At 37.2% G+C, this 18,932-nt stretch overlaps 2 protein-coding genes and 1 pseudogene across 2 annotated transcripts; 2 read left to right on the top strand and 1 right to left on the bottom strand.

Annotated features, from left to right (window-relative positions):
* Positions 2,374–5,266, top strand: LOC104739324 (scarecrow-like protein 14). The gene is made up of 2 exons (XM_010459632.2): positions 2,374–2,524; positions 2,629–5,266. Exon 2 carries the CDS (start codon positions 2,697–2,699, stop codon positions 5,001–5,003), a length of 2,307 nt encoding a protein of 768 aa, XP_010457934.1. The 5' UTR covers positions 2,374–2,524; positions 2,629–2,696; the 3' UTR covers positions 5,004–5,266.
* LOC104739322 (scarecrow-like protein 31) lies at positions 6,792–9,419 on the top strand. Its single transcript, XM_010459631.2, has one exon. It carries the CDS (start codon positions 7,264–7,266, stop codon positions 9,400–9,402), a length of 2,139 nt encoding a protein of 712 aa, XP_010457933.1. The 5' UTR covers positions 6,792–7,263; the 3' UTR covers positions 9,403–9,419.
* LOC104739323 lies at positions 10,159–14,439 on the bottom strand (annotated as a pseudogene).

Genomic DNA, 18,932 nt, shown 5'->3' with positions numbered 1-18,932 from the left:
ATGTGAATAATAGGACAAATGGAAGACGCTGGTGCACACAGCGAGAATATCGCCGCAACAAAGGAGAGGTGAGCCAGTTCCACAGGAGCTCTTAGACAGGGTACTAACGGCTCATGCCTACTGGTCCCAGCAACAGGGGAAACACCTATTGCTAGAGGGACCCAAGAAACTCGAGACCAGTCTTGGTCTATAGACCCGGGGACAAATATTATCTTTGCAACGTGAAAATGAACGTTATAGCAGGATGAACCTGGAATTTTTTTCTTTCATATATATATATATATAATTTTTTGTTTGTTTGTTTATTTGTTTTGTTATGTCATGTATTTGAGGAGATTCAATGTTAAAAAAAAAAAAGAGGAATGGATTGTGATGAAGAAGAAGAAAATATATAGAGATGAAGATATGTGAAGTCTGATGTAATTTTCACAGAGCGTTGTTATAATAAGAGGGTTTCTTTCTTTTGTTTCCTTTGCAAAATTGAGATATTTGTGGTGTATTTGTGTTTGAAGAATCCACCCAAAGAGTGTCTCGCAAGTATTCGTATTTATGAGTTTGTCAGCAAAGCGCTCGTATCTATATCACCAAAAATTATCTAAATTTGAAACTTGTTTGATTAATAAAAAAAAATTATAAGAAAAAGTTGTTATAATATGTATGATGTAGAAATCACCAAGAACTTAGCTCTGTGATACGCACATGGGGCCTTGAGACAAGATTCCGTGACAAAAAAAGGTCGAGTTGATAAGAGGAAATGAAACAAAACATACGTAGCAATAATTATCCACTTTGCCCTTTTGTGGTAATAGCTATATGGGACTTTTCTCAATGGCTAAACACACTTTTTTGAAAACTTACAGAGGAAAGAGAGTATATGGTGGAAGATTCTTTAGGATCTTATCGATGAATGGAGAGAAATAATTGGAGATGTCACTTTCCTTATTTCATATCCTTATCAAAAGTCGACACCTATATGTGAGTCTTATGTTTTTTGCTAGCATCGTTGTTATGCGGGTAGAAAAAAGTGTTTTATTTTTTTTTTGTTTGGTTGTGTTCATGCATGTGGCTAGGATTAGGCCAATGTTTTATAATTGGCATGCGAAAGTAAAGAGAGCAATTAATGAAAAACTAAAAATCATGATATTAAGGAGCGATGATGGGAGTTCAAAAGTTGAAATCTCTAGATTTTTTTAGAAAGTATATACAATTGCTACAAATAAAGGATTTTTTTGAACTTTGATCAAATTTAAAAGACGTGAGGAATAAGGAAAATCTAATTTTTTTCAAGTGGAAACAAGTTTAGAATATCAACTATTTATCTTTTTTTTTGTCTTATATTTAAATGATATTTTAAAAATTGGCATTTCCAACTTCATACAGTAGCTAGTAGTATTGTCAGAATCTTTGTTGTCGAAGTTGTTCAATTATGTTTAGCCATTATAATCATAAATAGAAAGATTTATATCTTTAAGCAAGTTACAAGATTTGGGAAACCATCAATAAATCGAAAGCAACAACAACACAGTAGTGCTCTCTCTATAGAAGTGTGTCACAAACGAAGGCCGTCATCAATCATACATCCAAAGAGATGGATCTTTCTGGCTTCGTAGTCATCGACTCGACTAGCTCTGTTTCGTCTTGTTTTCTCTGTTTTTGTGGGCTATCCGTTTCTTTGCTTCCAAACTTTTTGTTTTTTTTTTGTCCTTTGTTTTGTAACGCCAAACTTTTTCTGCGGCATATATACCCTTAAAATTAAAAGATGTTTTAAGGAAAAAGTAAGACAATTGAGTTTTATGATATGAATGAATTATTATTTAGTCTTCGACATAAAACAGGTCAACCAAAAAGAACAGTGAGTAAAGAATTGGGAAGAAAAGTAGAATGATTAGTTTTGCATGTAAGGGCTTGGCCTAAATCGAAGGATGAATTGTATGACGATATTGATTGATTGAAATTAGCTTCTTCTTTGGGTGGTATGGTATCCATATAAATATAATTAATGACTTGTATAGTTTTAGCTATTTTCTTTGTTTAATAGTTAAAAAAAAACTTAAAATAAAGCAATATACACCACACCAAATAGAAAAGAAGAAAAAAAAGCTATTTATTTACTAATTTTTAAAATTAATATATATAGTTTTCAGCAAGATAATATAATTAATTTTTATTTCATAAAAATAAAAATAAAAATAAAAATCTGTTCGTAGTAATAGTAAAAACAAAATACTGAAATATTATTGTCCAGAACCGGATAGATTCCTTTCAGACTATTAAATTATACGAGGAAATTAAAAACACAAAAGGCATATACACTTTATTTTCATTATCTTTTAATACTTTAATCATTCAAGTAATAAAACAATTATAATCAGTTCTTATCTCTCTCTTATTTGGTTCATCTTCTCTCTGGCCTCTCTCTACACCACAACACGTACACAGACCTTATTCCTCTTTCTTACTCAAGGCTCTGCCTTCCTTGTCATCTTGTTGCCGAATCCGCTTAATCTGCTTTACCCACGAAGAGGTATGCTCACTTCTCTCTCTTATCTCCCTCCTTTTTTTGTTCTCCTCTCCTCTCTTCTCTTCTCTGATCTTCACTGCTCTGTTTTTGGTGATATTTTTGATCAGGTTTAATAAAGTTTCGACCTTTACTTGATTTTAACGACTCTGGATTTTGGGTTTTTGTTTTTCGATCCATGGGTTCGTATCCGGATGGGTTCCCTGGATCCATGGACCAGTTCGATTTCACTAGCGAGTTTGATTTGCCTGCCTCAAACGATGCCTTAGGTTCAGCTGCTACTAATGGATTCTATCTAGATGAGCCTTTCTTAAATTTCGCATCCATGGATCCTCCTCCTCCACAGTCTTATCCCCATAACAACAACAACAACAAAGCTGCATCAGGAGGAGATCTGTTATCATCCCCATCTGATGACGCTGATTTCTCGGATTCGGTTTTGAAGTATATTAGCCAAGTTCTTATGGAAGAGGACATGGAAGAGAAGCCTTGTATGTTTCATGACGCCTTGGCTCTTCAAGCTGCTGAGAAATCTCTCTATGAGGCCCTTGGCGAAAAGTACCCTTCTTCTTCTTCCCCTGCTTCTATCGACCATCCTGATAAATTGACTCATGATAGCCCTGACGGTTCTTGTTCAGGTGGTGCCTTTAGTGATTACGCTAGCACCACCACTACTACTTCCTCTGATTCACACTGGAGTGTTGATGGTTTTGAGAATAGATCTTCTTGGTTACAGTCACCTATGCCGAGTAATTTTGTTTTCCAGTCCACTTCTAGGTCCAACAGTGTCACGGTTGGTGGTGTTGGTAATAGGTCAGGTTTTGGCGATGATTTGGTTTCTAATATGTTTAAAGATAGTGAGTTGGCTATGCAGTTCAAGAGAGGGGTGGAGGAAGCGAGTAAGTTCCTTCCTAAATCTTCTCAGCTCTTTATCGATGTGGATAGTTACATCCCGAGTAATTCAGGTTCCAAGGAAAATGGTTCTGAGGTTTTTGTTAAGACGGAGAAGAAGGATGAGACAGAACATCATAGCTCTGCTCTTCCCCCAAACAGATTGACTGGAAAGAAAAGCCATTGGCGTGACGATGATGAGGATTCTGTTGAAGAAAGAAGTAACAAGCAATCAGCTGTTTATGTTGAGGAAAGTGAGCTTTCTGAAATGTTTGATAAGATCTTGGTATGTGGCCCTGGGAAACCTGTATGCATTCTTGACCAGAAGTTTCCAGCAGAGCCTGCCAATGTTGAGACGGCACAGCAAGTTGCGGTGCAGTCAAATGGAGCAAAGATTCGTGGGAAGAAATCAACTGCTACTACTAGTCTAAGTAACGATTCAGGGAAGAAAGAAACTGCTGATTTGAGGACTCTTTTGGTGTTATGTGCACAAGCTGTATCAGTGGATGATCGTAGAACCGCCAATGAAATGCTAAGACAGATAAGGGAGCATTCTTCGCCTCTAGGCAACGGAGCAGAGAGACTGGCTCATTATTTTGCTAATAGTCTTGAAGCACGCTTAGCTGGGACTGGTACACAGATATACACCGCTTTATCTTCAAAGAAAACATCTGCAGCAGACATGTTGAAGGCTTACCAGACATACATGTCGGTCTGTCCGTTCAAAAAAGCTGCTATCATATTTGCTAACCACAGCCTGATGCGTTTCACTGCAAACGCCAACACGATCCATATAATAGATTTTGGGATATCTTACGGTTTTCAATGGCCTGCTCTGATTCATCGCCTCTCGCTCAGGCCTGGTGGTTCGCCTAAGCTTCGGATTACCGGTATAGAGCTTCCTCAACGCGGTTTCAGACCAGCGGAAGGAGTTCAGGAGACTGGTCATCGCTTGGCTCGATACTGTCAGCGACACAATGTTCCGTTTGAGTACAACGCAATTGCTCAGAAATGGGAAACGATCAAAGTTGAAGACTTAAAGCTTCGACAAGGAGAGTTTGTGGCTGTAAACTCTTTGTTCCGTTTCAAGAACCTTCTAGATGAGACCGTTCTGGTAAACAGCCCGAGAGATGCTGTTTTGAAGCTGATAAGAAAAGTAAACCCAAATGTCTTTATCCCGGCGATCCTAAGCGGAAACTACAACGCGCCATTCTTTGTCACAAGGTTCAGAGAAGCGTTGTTTCACTACTCGGCTGTGTTTGATATGTGTGACTCGAAGCTAACGAGGGAAGACGAGATGAGGCTGATGTTTGAGAAGGAGTTTTATGGGAGAGAGATTGTTAATGTTGTGGCTTGTGAAGGAACGGAGAGAGTGGAGAGACCAGAGACGTATAAGCAGTGGCAGGTGAGGTTGATCAGAGCCGGATTTAGACAGCTTCCGCTTGAGAAGGAACTGATGCAAAATCTGAAGTTGAAAATCGATAACGGGTACGATAAAAACTTCGATGTTGATCAAAACAGTAATTGGTTGCTTCAAGGTTGGAAAGGTAGGATTGTGTATGCTTCATCTATTTGGGTTCCTTCGTCTTCATAGATGTTCTTTCTGCGTCCTAAGCGACTGAGGGTTTTATGTAGGGCTTTTTCTGTTGATAGTCTCTCGCCAACACGAGTGGATTAAGTTCAGAGTTAGGTTCTTGGACACTAGGGGTATTGTTGTTATATGCTTGTGACATAGCGCGTTTGTTTGTAAGAGTATAACATATGAGAGAGATATAGTAGTGTACTCAGTGCATGATCTTTTGCTATATATGTTCATGTAATCTTTTGTTGCATAAATAATGAAATGTTACATATTTTTCCAATGTCTTCTTTATAAAAAGTTCTATTGCATTGATCAGGCTCGCAGAGTGTGACATGTCCTACAGTAGGACTCCTATATACCAAAGAACAAAAACTCACGGAAAAGTAGATAATCATGTATTAGGACAATATAATCAGAAATAATGCAAAATTTGAAACCTGGAAAGTGGAAAACTCCTATGAATCAATAGTATGACATGTTTTTAGGAGTTATTGATTGAACAACAAAAATAATTTCAAATTCAAAGAAATAATCAATCCAATGAACTTTTCCTCACTAATATTTCCAATAAATTTTTGTAACGCTAAAAAAAAGTTTGAATATTTAACTTGGAGACAGAAAAAAAGGGGATAATAAATGAGATCAAACGTGACACCCACTTCAATTTCGAGTTTTTTCTGACATTATATAGTAGTTAGTATAATGTATTTTTTCATGTACTAGTATACAATATTGAATGGTGAGAATCTCACAAATATGTAATGACATTGTGAGTGACAGAGATCAGATCTGGAGGAGTCCTTTTTATGTTCTTTGTGTATTTTATTATCGTTGTTCTATATAATAATTACAATCAAATCGCTTAAGTATTCATCAGCAACTTTTTAAAATAATTCCTATTGGTCAGATAATCAACTCTACCTATCAGGAACCTTTATTAATCTTGCTCTCCAAGTTTTCGCATATGAAACTCTTTTCTTTTGTCAACTTGAAACTTTTGGAATCAAAATTAATAAATATATATACCTTTTGTGCGAAACACTTTTGACTTTACATCAAAAATAATAATATCATGAAACAGGAGTTGATCAAGTACATATGGGCAATAAACATATAAAATATTAACCATCTAATGCAGTCGGAATTTGCAACTTAGAAATTAGTTTTTTTTTAGAAGTTGCTATCATGTATAATTGCAATCAAGAAATTAAAAAAAAAACATGTTCTATGATTTACGTAATAATATAAATTAATGGTTTGCGTATACCATTTGTACGGTTTGACCGCAGCTAATAAATAGATATACTATCTATCATAGTCCAAATAATTAAAAATATTACTTATACTAGATTTTTAAAACAGTAGACAAATTTGAAAATCAGAAATACGCAATTTGTTTACAAAAAAAAGAAATATAAAGATACTACATAATTCGTCGACATATTCAATTTTTTCCGAAATCTTGTCAACGAATACCTTTCTTAATGCATTACAAAAACATAGAAATAAGTTATATTTACGTTTTGCAGATTCACAAACAACATATGGATCATATAAGAGTATCGTTAGTCGGTCTAACATATGGATTATACAAACTTAATGTGGGGATTAGGAGACAATCACTGCTATAAAAAGAATAGATTCCTCGACCACTAGTCAATAATAATGGCAACTTTTTTTGCGATTAACATGACGATCACTACTACATACTGTAATTAGTAAATTAAAAACAAATGGGCCCAACAAGCCCACGAATGAGAAACACTGAAAACACTCATAAATGACAAGTCAAAAGCACACCCTCCTCGGACGAATCGCAAGACTGGTCTTGTCCCCCTTTTGAGTTTCCCGGGAAACTTCCTCCTCTCTAAATCTCTCTCGATTTCTTGCTTCTGCTCTCACGCATAGCAATCATTCATACCCAATCCTATTTGCAGATTGCTACTCACCAACAACAATACATGTCCCATAAAGTTTTATCCTTTTTTTTTTAACTTCATGATCTTAAAAAAATAAAGTTGACGCCTTTTTCTTGCCTTCTTCAACTTTTCCCCACTTATTCTTCTTCTTCAGATGTAAGCAATGTTGTTTCCGATTTCTCCCTATCCGTTTCTGAATCTTTTGTAAAGTTCTGTGCTTTTTTTTTCTTTGTTATCTTCTTGTATTTGTGAAAGAGGGAATCAATTCAGTGAATTTCCTTTTTAGAATTCAGAAAACAAAAAAAAAAAAAAAAAACAAAAATCAAAAGTTTCCTTTTTTAATTTTGGAATTGATGGAATCCAAAAATTACTCAGGGGTGGTCAACGGTTTCGAGTGTTACGATGTGAGTTTCCTACCAAATCAGATTCCTGATCTTGGTTTCGGTGTTCCTTCTTCTAGCGATTTCGATCTCCGTATTGATCAATATCACCACCACCAACCTTATTCGATTTGGGTTCCTGCTTCATCATCACAAGATGATCAATACTCTCCTCCTACTGATGAGATTGATTCTGAAAACACCCTTTTGAAATATGTACACCAGCTTCTCATGGAAGAGAGTATCGCTGATAATCAATCTATGTTCTACGATTCCTTGGCTCTGCGACAGACTGAAGAAATGCTGCAGCAAGTGATCAACGACTCCCAAACTCAGTCTCATCTTCCTAACTCTGTTACTACTTCTAGTAGTAGTAGTAATAGTAGTGGTGATTACTGGAGCAGTAGTAACAGCAATTCTAGTGTCAGCATCGAAACAGCTGCTAACTCTACTACTGAGACTGAAGTGTTGTATGATAATCATCTTGTTGATTCCGGTGTTGTGTCGGATCCAAGGTCAAACATGTTGCAATTCGGACAGCCGGCTAACGAGGTTCTTGTCAGGAGTATGTTTAGTGATGCAGATTCAGTTATGCAGTTTAAGAGAGGGCTAGAGGAAGCTAGCAAGTTTCTTCCTAATACCGATCAATGGATCTTTAACCTTGAGGCAGCGAAAGAAAGAGTTGTTCCGGTGAAAGAAGAGAAAGATTGGTCCGGTATCTCGAGAACAAGGAAGAGTCATCACGCGAGGGAAGAAGAAGAAGATGATCTAGAGGAAACTAGGAGTAGTAAGCAGTACGCAGTGAATGTGGAAGACGGGAAACTAACAGAAATGTTTGATAAGGTTTTGCTTCTTGATGGCGAATGCGATCCGCAGATTAAAGAAGATGGCGAGAATGGTTCAAACAAGGTACTTCAGGCTAAGAAAGGAAGCGGCCGGGGTAAAAAGAAGAGTCAAGCGGTTGATTTCCGCACACTTCTAACGCTATGTGCACAGTCCGTTTCAGCAGGTGATAAGATTACAGCGGATGATTTGCTTAGGCAGATAAGGAAACAGAGTTCACCTCTTGGTGATGCATCACAGAGACTAGCTCATTTCTTTGCTAATGCGCTTGAGGCTCGTCTTCAAGGAATCTCAGGAAATACGATCCAGAGTTATTACGATTCCATTACCTCCAAGAAACGAACAGCTGCACAGACTCTTAAATCCTACCATGTGTTCTTGTCTGCATCTCCGTTTATGACTTTGATATATTTCTTCTCCAACAAGATGATTCTTGATGCTGCCAAGGATGCTTCGGTTCTTCATATAATCGATTTCGGGATCCTTTACGGTTTCCAGTGGCCCATGTTTATACAGCACTTATCAAAGAACAAAACCGGGCTACGGAAACTTAGGATTACGGGCATTGAGCTTCCGCAACACGGGTTTCGTCCAACCGAGAGAATACAGGATACGGGTAGAAGACTTACGGAGTATTGCAAACGGTTTGGTATTCCGTTTGAGTACAATGCTATTGCGTCTAAGAACTGGGAAACAATCCGGATAGAGGAGTTCAAGATCCGACCAAACGAGGTTCTTGCAGTTAATACAGTTCTCCGGTTCAAGAACCTCCGAGACGCGACTCCAGGGGAGGAGGATTGTCCGAGGGATGGGTTCTTAAAACTAATCAGAGACATGAACCCTAACGTTTTCCTCAGCTCGACGATCAACGGATCTTTCAACGCTCCATTCTTCACCACACGGTTCAAAGAAGCTCTGTTTCACTACTCGGCGCTCTTTGACTTGTTTGGTGCGACTCTGTCGCGAGAAAACCCGGAGAGGATACATTTTGAAGGAGAGTTTTACGGGAGAGAAGTGATGAATGTGATAGCTTGTGAAGGTATAGATAGAGTCGAGAGACCGGAGACTTACAAGCAATGGCAAGTGAGGATGATTAGGGCTGGTTTTAAGCAAAAGCCTGTCAAGGCAGAGCTTGTGGAGTCATTTAGGGAGAAAATGAAGAAATGGGGTTATCATAAAGACTTTGTCCTTGACGAAGATAGTAACTGGTTCTTACAAGGTTGGAAAGGTCGCATCCTCTTCTCTTCTTCTTGTTGGGTCCCTTCTTAGCTTTTGTGTTTCTTCTCTTAAAGATNAGAACCTCCGAGACGCGACTCCAGGGGAGGAGGATTGTCCGAGGGATGGGTTCTTAAAACTAATCAGAGACATGAACCCTAACGTTTTCCTCAGCTCGACGATCAACGGATCTTTCAACGCTCCATTCTTCACCACACGGTTCAAAGAAGCTCTGTTTCACTACTCGGCGCTCTTTGACTTGTTTGGTGCGACTCTGTCGCGAGAAAACCCGGAGAGGATACATTTTGAAGGAGAGTTTTACGGGAGAGAAGTGATGAATGTGATAGCTTGTGAAGGTATAGATAGAGTCGAGAGACCGGAGACTTACAAGCAATGGCAAGTGAGGATGATTAGGGCTGGTTTTAAGCAAAAGCCTGTCAAGGCAGAGCTTGTGGAGTCATTTAGGGAGAAAATGAAGAAATGGGGTTATCATAAAGACTTTGTCCTTGACGAAGATAGTAACTGGTTCTTACAAGGTTGGAAAGGTCGCATCCTCTTCTCTTCTTCTTGTTGGGTCCCTTCTTAGCTTTTGTGTTTCTTCTCTTAAAGATTGTCATGTAGTCCCAAGTTCTGTTTTATTTTTCTTCTGGAGGCAGAGCTTGTGGACTTGTTTTGTGCACTTGATTTTCTTTACTTTTGCTGTATACAATGACACTCTCTACTGTGATTAAAGCTAAACACTTAACAGAGTAATCATTTTCATTATTGGAATACTCCAATGTTCATGATTCTCTGAACAGAGCAAATTGATAGAGCTAAATAAAATTGATACTTTTCCAGAAAGAACAATCCCTCCCTCACGGAGGATACAGAAGCGTGTGTTTCGTTATTGCCGGCTTGGATTAAATTTACAATGACTAGTATTAACTTTGGGTGTCTCCAAAACGTCTACGTTGGAACCACCTGTGGCTCAAGCGGCGGAACTCCATCATCCTCCACAGGCGTCAGATTCTCAGACTCCTTCTGGCTCTCCTTCTCCGTCTCTTCAAATCCAGATTTAAACCTGTCGTAATTCGTTGTCTCACCAGACTTAAACGGACGCTCACCCAAAACTTTAGCGAGATCATCCTGATGCAAAACTTCCTTCTCTAGCAAGAGCTCAGCGATCTGAGCCACTTGCTCTTTGTGTTCCTCGATCAGCTCAACAGTTCGCTTGTAAGCTTTGCCAACCCATTCTCGGACCTCTTCGTCTATCATTGCACCGGTTCTGTTGCTGTACGGTTTTGAGAACTCGTCTTCCCGTTGCGGGAACGAAAGCAATCCAATCTTGTCGCTGAATCCGTACACGGCCACTTGCGCGTATGTCATCTTGGTCACCTTCTCAAGATCGTTCTGAGCCCCCGTCGATATTCTTCCTATCAATACCTGAAATCAAGACCCACCAAAAAACAGGATTTCACAGCTTGAAAAAACATATTACAGAAGCTTTATGACCTGAAACGGTAATGAGAGTTCTTGACTTCTATACCAGGATATCAAAAAGAGAGTTTTAAGCTTTGCTTATTGCTTTGCGTATGTTTTTTTGCAATAAAGAGAGCATTTTGGGATATATCCCTATATGTGATCCTTCACTCATAACACTTTCAGTTTCACAACCAAAAGGAGGAGTTGGACGCTGATAGATTTACCTGTTCAGCTGCCCTGCCACCGAGAGTCATGCAAGTCATGTCGAAGAGTTGTTCTTTGGTCATGAGCAAGTTTTCATTTGGAACGTACTGGGCAAACCCGAGTGCTGCTGTGCCACGAGGAACAATAGTCACTTTTAGTAATGGTTCAGCATGTTCCAGGAACCACCCAGCAACCGCGTGGCCAGATTCATGATATGCAACTGTACGCCTTTCCAGCTTGCTTATTACCTGTGGCCATCAAACCACCCAAAACGATTATAGATCATTCAGGTTTCCATTGGGAAAAAACAAGATGCAATCTTTAGCTGATAGTGATACTTCACCAATTTGTTGGGTTTCAAACTTGAGATATATCCTACATTACTATCAAGGAGGCTCCCATATAACCGAAAATGAACAAATCAGATATAAAAACTGGCTATAAAGATATAAAGTTTAATTTTGTTGATTAGGCGAAAGCACATACCCGGTTTTTCTTCTCCAGACCTCCAATAACACGATCGATTGCAGAGTCAAAGTGCGCCATTGTAACTGTTGCTCCTTCATGCCTGGCAGCAATAAGAGCAGCCTCATTACAGACATTCGCAATGTCGGCTCCAGCAAATCCGGGAGTGAGAGCTGCAAGCCTCTGCGAGTAATATGAGGGCTCGTGATCGAGTTTGATCTTCTTCAGGTATATCTGGAATATCTGGTCACGGCCTTTAATATCAGGTTTATCTATGGTTATCTGACGATCAAACCGGCCAGGCCGTAATAAAGCTTTATCAAGAATATCTGGCCTGTTAGTTCCAGCAAGGACGACAACTCCAGCGGTAGTACCAAATCCATCCATTTCAACTAGCAGCTGATTAAGTGTGCTTTCACGCTCATCATTTCCACCTGAGAAACCTCCACGTCCTCTCGCACGGCCAATTGCATCGATCTCATCAATAAATATAATGCTAGGTGCACATTGTCTAGCCTCTTGAAACAAGTTTCTCACTCTGGAAGGTCCAACACCAACAAACATTTCCATGAAATCTGAACCAGATATAGACAGAAACGGCACAGCTGATTCCCCTGCAGTAGCTTTTGCTAGAAGGGTCTTTCCAGTCCCTGGTGGGCCAACTAAAAGCGCACCTTTTGGAATTTTAGCTCCCAACTCTTCATATTTCTTTGGGTTCTGAAGGAAATGCACAAATTCCATAATTTCTTGTTTAGCCTCCTCGCATCCCGCAACATCTTTAAAATATATCTGGCAAAAACCAAAAAAAAATCAGTTCTAAATCCCAATAGCATCATGAACGGGAAATGAGAGTCGTAATTCCATTTTCCATTCTGATTGAAATGCTAACCTTATTCTTGGAATTTTTATCTGCCTAGTTATTTGAGCTTTCCCTATATTGAAAATTCCACGGCCACCCTTACCACCAGGTCCGCCTATACCTCCCAGTCCACCTTGCATCCGTCTTGCCCCTAAAACTAGCGTACCTAAGAGAAGTAGAGTCGGTGCAAACCTCAACAGTTCCTGGTACCATATCATTTCAGAGACGTAGGTGACAGGAACAAAGTCATGGGAATTGACGCCTATCGCTTCTTGGGCCTCCTCGAGTTTCCCCTCAAATGATTCAACACTACCAATATTAAAGTAGTACTTATACTGGCCACTACGTTTTGGTGAACTCCTCACATAGACTTTCGCAACTGACTTATTAGAAACATCTATGTGATCCACTAGACCAGGTTCAAGAAGCTTGTTTTTGAACTCCTGGAAACTAATCTGAACCAACAGATATACACGGAAAATTTAATTAATATATCTCATGTCCATGAAATTAGATAGATAGCATAATATAGATAAATAGATCCAGAATAAACAAAGTTTAGTTAAACATGCTTGCCTGTTGCTTGTCTATAGAACCAAGCCAGAAAGTAGAGAGGGTAAAAGCAATGGCCATCAGAGGAATTAACATATCTTGGAATTCTTTCGTGAACATGTCCCCAACATTTTCATTTTCGGTTTTTTTCGAACCCTCTGCATTGAAACAAATAAATACATATCCAAATACTAAAAGCTTCAAACAAACTTTCACAATCCTTTCAGAAGCAAAAAAAAAAAAAAATCAAAGGAGAAAATTCACAGAAAGATTGATACAGCAAATTTCAAAATAGTTTCATGACGACCTACATATTTCCTCCACACTATACATGTAATTCAAAACATTAGTACGATGACCAATTCTCAAATAGCACAACTGCGAGTACCGTAGGTAATTTGGTCAGCAAAGTTTTAACCTATCAATAACCTTGCTGGTCAAACATCTTCACTTAGTATAAAGCCTGTAATTTTCTGCCTATTCATCAAACCAAAAAAAAAAGAAAGATGATAAAAGGATTCCCCAAACTCCCCAAATAGTCTTCTTAATTTATTTTGCACATCACAAAACGGAGTCGAAATCCAAAGTTAAGGGAATGTCACACAAACCTTCACCTCTGGATTCGGATTTCTGCTCATTCTTGGGTGCTTGCTTAGTATCTTTTGGATAATACTTCTCGTAATCTGCACAAAAAAAAGCCATTCATGAGAATCCAAAAACAAAATGTGCACCAATTTTTATCACTCATAAATTGATTCCGTATGAAAAGAAAGGGTTTTGGATGCATACTCTTCTTCTTTGGGGTTTGGCTAGAAAAGAACCGACGCAATCTAGGGTTAGCGAAAACGCGGCTTAAATCACCACCAGTATCTAGCCCCTTGCGAGCAGCTAAAGAAGCAAAGTGCCGCCTCAGAAACCCTAATCCACCATTAACCTGATTTGCCGCCGCCTCTAGATTCGGCGGCGCTCGAAGCCTCCCTTGGCTTAAAATCGCCGATCTCACACCACCTCCGTACACCAATCCCTAATTTCACCCAGGATAGGAATTTAAAACACACAAGATTAACAACAAGCATCTGGGGAAAAGTATCACACATTCAAAACGAACCTTGGAACGAGAGGAACGAGCGATTGAGGAACCGAGCTTGGAGAATATCATTGTCAAAGAATCAATACGAGCAAAAGTGAGATCGCATAATAATATATAGAGAAACCGAAATCGGAGATTTTAATTCACGGAGAAAGATGGCAGCTTTCGATTTCAGATAGAGCCAAAAAGGAGTGAAATTTACAGAAGTGATGAAGATGCGCTGCGGCAATTGAAAGGAATCAAAGAACCCAGAACGAAAATTTTGTGATTTATTATTGTGTTAGTTGACAGAGCAATTTTATGTGACAACTTTGAGCTGCTTGGGTACCAAGACATCAACGCGTTCCAGACTCCAACATATGTTTTATTTCAACCGGTTTGATCTCTAATCCAACCGGTTGTTCTTGGAGCGTGGTTCGGTATTTGAGTGGTAAAATTAGGGCCCTTGTTGAGCTCAATGGGCCTCCTGGTTTCCAAGTAAACCCACATTATAAACGAGTGTGTGTATGTATGTGTGGCAACCTGAACATACTTACGCTTTAGCACGTGGCAGTACGTTACTCCACGTGTCAGTTTCTACACCGCTAGCCTTTAGCAACTTCCAGAACAAGCTACGCGCACTTCCACCAAAACTAGCTAGCTAGCTTGTGTAATAAAGAAGCAATCACATTGACTTGTTGAGACGCTTAATTAGGAAAGATAGGGAGAGAAAAATGGATAACTACGACGGAGACACGGTGACCGTTGAGGACGACTACAACAACATGGGATGCACAACGCCGACACGTGATGACTGCCGGATACCAGCATATCCACCGTGTCCGCCTCCGATGAGAAGGAAGAGATCGGTACACTTTGGGAAAAGGAAGGAACCGCCGAAGAACGGATATTTTCAGCCGCCGGATCTAGACTTGTTCTTCTCGGTGGTGGCAGCCTCTAAACGACAACCTAGCTGCGCTTAGATTGCGAATGATCATCTTTTGACTTAGTATTCTTATTATATGCTAGCTATATATCGTCCCGTTCCTGGTTTGATTTTGTAAATAGGCGCGGCTTTGATTAAATGTTATGTATGCGTATTATGCACCACGTCATGGAAGCATAGGCTTGACGATTCACATTAAGTGGTTCAGCTTTTTTTTTTTTTTTTTTTTGTCTGGTGTATAGTGATGTAGGATACGCAAAACAATGTTTCTATGAACTTCTTGTTGAACCAGTGTGGTTTTGATGTATTTCCTTTTTTAGTTTTTGTTTGTTTTCTGTCGGTTTGGAGGCTGCTATTGATATATTAGTATTTGCCTTTTTTGGTATTTTTTTCCCCTTGTTAAAGTATGAAGTATAAACGGTGTTTTTATTATCTGTAGTCACAGACGCATCTCAAATTTTTATAAACCTTTTTCGGATAAATTGGAAGCGATGTCCTATGTGGTTGTATGGCATCAGTTGCATAACGTAAGAGGGAATGAATATTTCGAGTCTTGCTGCTTTAATGTTGTATACAGTACTAATCTAGTCCAAGGGCCATGACTAATTCAAGATGATGTTAATAACGATGAGAATATGCTTGGACCACCAAGATCAGAGGATCACGGATCTTTCGTTACCTCTATATCTCTCGATTCTTTCTTATTTTAATCCGTACGTGTATAGAAATCAGGGTGACAAAAACATTAAAAACCCTTCTAAGTTCAAAATTCTATCTGAACCGTGTGGGTTTTTGGAGTCTCTAACCAGTTTTAATTCAGGTTGTTTTAGTTTAGCTATTAGAATCTGCAATTTTACATAGGTTGAGTTATTTATTTAGAAATTTAATCCAACTTATTTACTGAAAAATCTTTTAAAAACCGGTTCCCGTCAATCGTCATGGCGGGCGAGGAGTGCGACGGTACATAATTCAATAATATTCAGTGATTGAATTGGGGTAAAAACATTTTGATGAACTTCGGGTGTTATAATATTTTCCATTATCAAACCTGAAAGAAATCTCACCTTTAAACTTTCTTGTTGTCCTTTTTAAAAATAAAGTTCATTAGTTCAACCCTTTAACACTGTAAACTTTGATTTCCTCCCCCCCCCTCTGTTTCATTTAATAGATTTTTAGGTTAAAAGCAACAAAAAAAATAGAAACCATAAATGTTTATTACACTACATATAATATTTACATATTATATAAAATTAATGAAAAAATATTTTAAACAATAGAAAAATACTACTGAACTAGATTAGGACCCGTGCTAAAGCACGGGTTGAAATTATTTTTATTTATATTATAATTTTAGAACAAAATATAATTTATATGATTATTTTTAAAAGTTTTTTGCAATAAAATCATATGTTAAATATGATGGCTTGAAAAAAACACCTATTTTGTAAGTTTTATATTGTTAATTTTGTAATTTTATGTATGAGAAATTATTATATTTATTGTTTGTTTTTATTTTAATTTTTAAATATTTTTGGTGAAAGTTTTTTTAATATGACCCATGCTTAGGTAAGATTTTATTTTCAACGGCACAATAAAATCTCGTAAATCACGATTAAGTGTTATAAATTGCCCAAAATTTATTTTTTTATGCCTAAGAGTATATTTTTTATGCCTAACATATATATTTTGTAACAATATATGGAATACTAAATATTTTATTTAGGAAATTGTATAATCATTGGAATATTCTCTTTAAGAGTATTTTTTGGAATATTCTTAAGTGTATTCATATAGCTCACATATTGACCAATTAATGTATAACGTTTTTTTGTAACCAATCTATATTTTATCTATAACCTATTTTATAACCAATTTATAAAAATTATATAGTTTACAAAAAAAAGTTGTATACTTCCGTTTTCCGTTTTATTATATAGAAGATATAAATAATCATAAATATATTGAATCAGAGGAATAGCCGGCGAAGTATTAAATTTTCTGAAGACAAAGCTAAAAACAAAATAAAAACAAATACTAACCAGTCAACCACACACAGCTAGCAGGTACTGAACCAGTTAAACCCCGAACTAATCAAAACCAAGAGGACCTGCAAGCTTTGGAAAGTTACAAAATCCAAGGGTTATGAATCTTATGATTGTTTTAACTTCTTCTTTTTTTTTTTTTGTCTGAAAAAGGGTTTATGATTGTTTAACTTGAGAGAATATAAAAAGAAGAAAAATTAAACAGCATCTGATCGCACATGTTATCATCATAAAAGCTTATAAACACGAAAATCTAGTTTCACATTATAATCAGAAGATGAAACAATGTGTAGTGCATAAATCATGATTATCTGATTTCTGATTTAAGATGGTTAAGATCACTTAATATGGGTATATACATCTTCATTTTTGTTTCGTTTTCTTATTTAACATTTTTTTTTTTGCTAACTTCTTACTAAACATGTTTTCTGTAACACAACATCGTATACTGTACGTCTGTGACTTTGAAGGACGAACAAACATGAACGTTCACCAATTGAGAAATGGTAGAAGGACGTACAACGCAATGCTAATATATAGTACTAATATACTGTGATTAGTGGAGTGAGTTAATTTCGAGAAAGCCAGACGTTTTTTTTGAAAACAGAAGTGAGAAAAAAACATGTGGAATATTATTAGACCAAAGCTGTCTACTCTTGGTCCCGATTTCAAAATTATTTATCGTAAGGAACACTTTACCCCCGTCCCTCTCTGCTCCTTTCTCTCCAAACACTCCCCAAATGATACACTTACACACAATTTTTTTTTTTTTAATGTTTTCAGTTTTTGAAAACTTGTATAATTGTAGACCACTGATTCATTATATATAATTCGAGAGACAAGTCCGCGCCTAGATTTTAGACGTTTCTAGACAAATTACAAACCATGTCTCTTATTTTAACATCAACGCACTGTACCAACGATAGATAATTGTGTTGTAGAATTTTCCATTTAGAAGAAAGTTCAACTTCGTCTAATTAAAAGATGTCATTTGGAAGTAGTTTTATTCAAAGTACAGTGGAATGAATACTTGAGTCTCCTTCTCTAGTCGATCGATAATAATATTTTTTTTCATTTGGACTCGTACATATATATAGCCGTCGGCATGAAAAAAAAAAAAAAAAATCTTGCATTTTTGTGGAAGCTTTACTCTTAAACCAACCAATTTTAGAAATAGTGTTCCTCTACAAATTTTATTGTGGTTCCTGTCCCACTAGGTCAGTTTTATTTATAAGTACAATTTATTGTGTTCTCTCTCTCTTTCATGTGACAGATGATTTATATTAACAACGCCTTAAAACGTAATTCTATGTGCTAATGTGCATATCAAATATCAATATGCGATTATACCCACGTCTTACAGAAGGTAATCAAATTAAGATATATAAAAAACAGAATACTTGTAAACAAATATTCATAAATACAGATGGACTGCAATATTGTACTATAAAAAGAAAGATTGATTAAGAAGGAAACCTAATTAAAAGCTTTATTGAAAACTTAAAACTCAAAAAGATATATAGAACGTTTGTTAAGAATATACCAAAATAAACATGAAAATGCTTCGCTGTCTGTCACAATTTTTTTTGTTGTATACAACTAAGTCCAACTTTTGTTTTGTTTTTCCTAGTACTATGATTTTGTACAATCATGACTGCTTTGAAAAAGTTCAATTAGGTGTAAAAATTTGTGCAGGAGTTCCACTAGTTAACTTAATCCAAATTTGTTAAAAAAATATATATATATATATATATACTAGTAGTTGCACATTACCCGAATTATACGATTTAATTTAACTAATTCAATATTTCAGCTCATTCTTAGTTATATTTGGGAAGCACTGACTATATAATAGACATAAGCAGAGAGACACTATCCCTCTCTTTGCTTCCATTTCTCTCTCTCCCTCTCTCTAGATCACTATCTTTCCTTCTAAGCTCAATCACCACAAACTCACAATCAAACGAAAAGTTAAAAAAAAAA

Source organism: Camelina sativa, chromosome 14 (assembly GCF_000633955.1).
Source record: "Camelina sativa cultivar DH55 chromosome 14, Cs, whole genome shotgun sequence".
Classification (NCBI taxonomy): Eukaryota; Viridiplantae; Streptophyta; class Magnoliopsida; order Brassicales; family Brassicaceae; genus Camelina; species Camelina sativa.
This window is presented reverse-complemented; position numbering and strand designations above follow the sequence as displayed.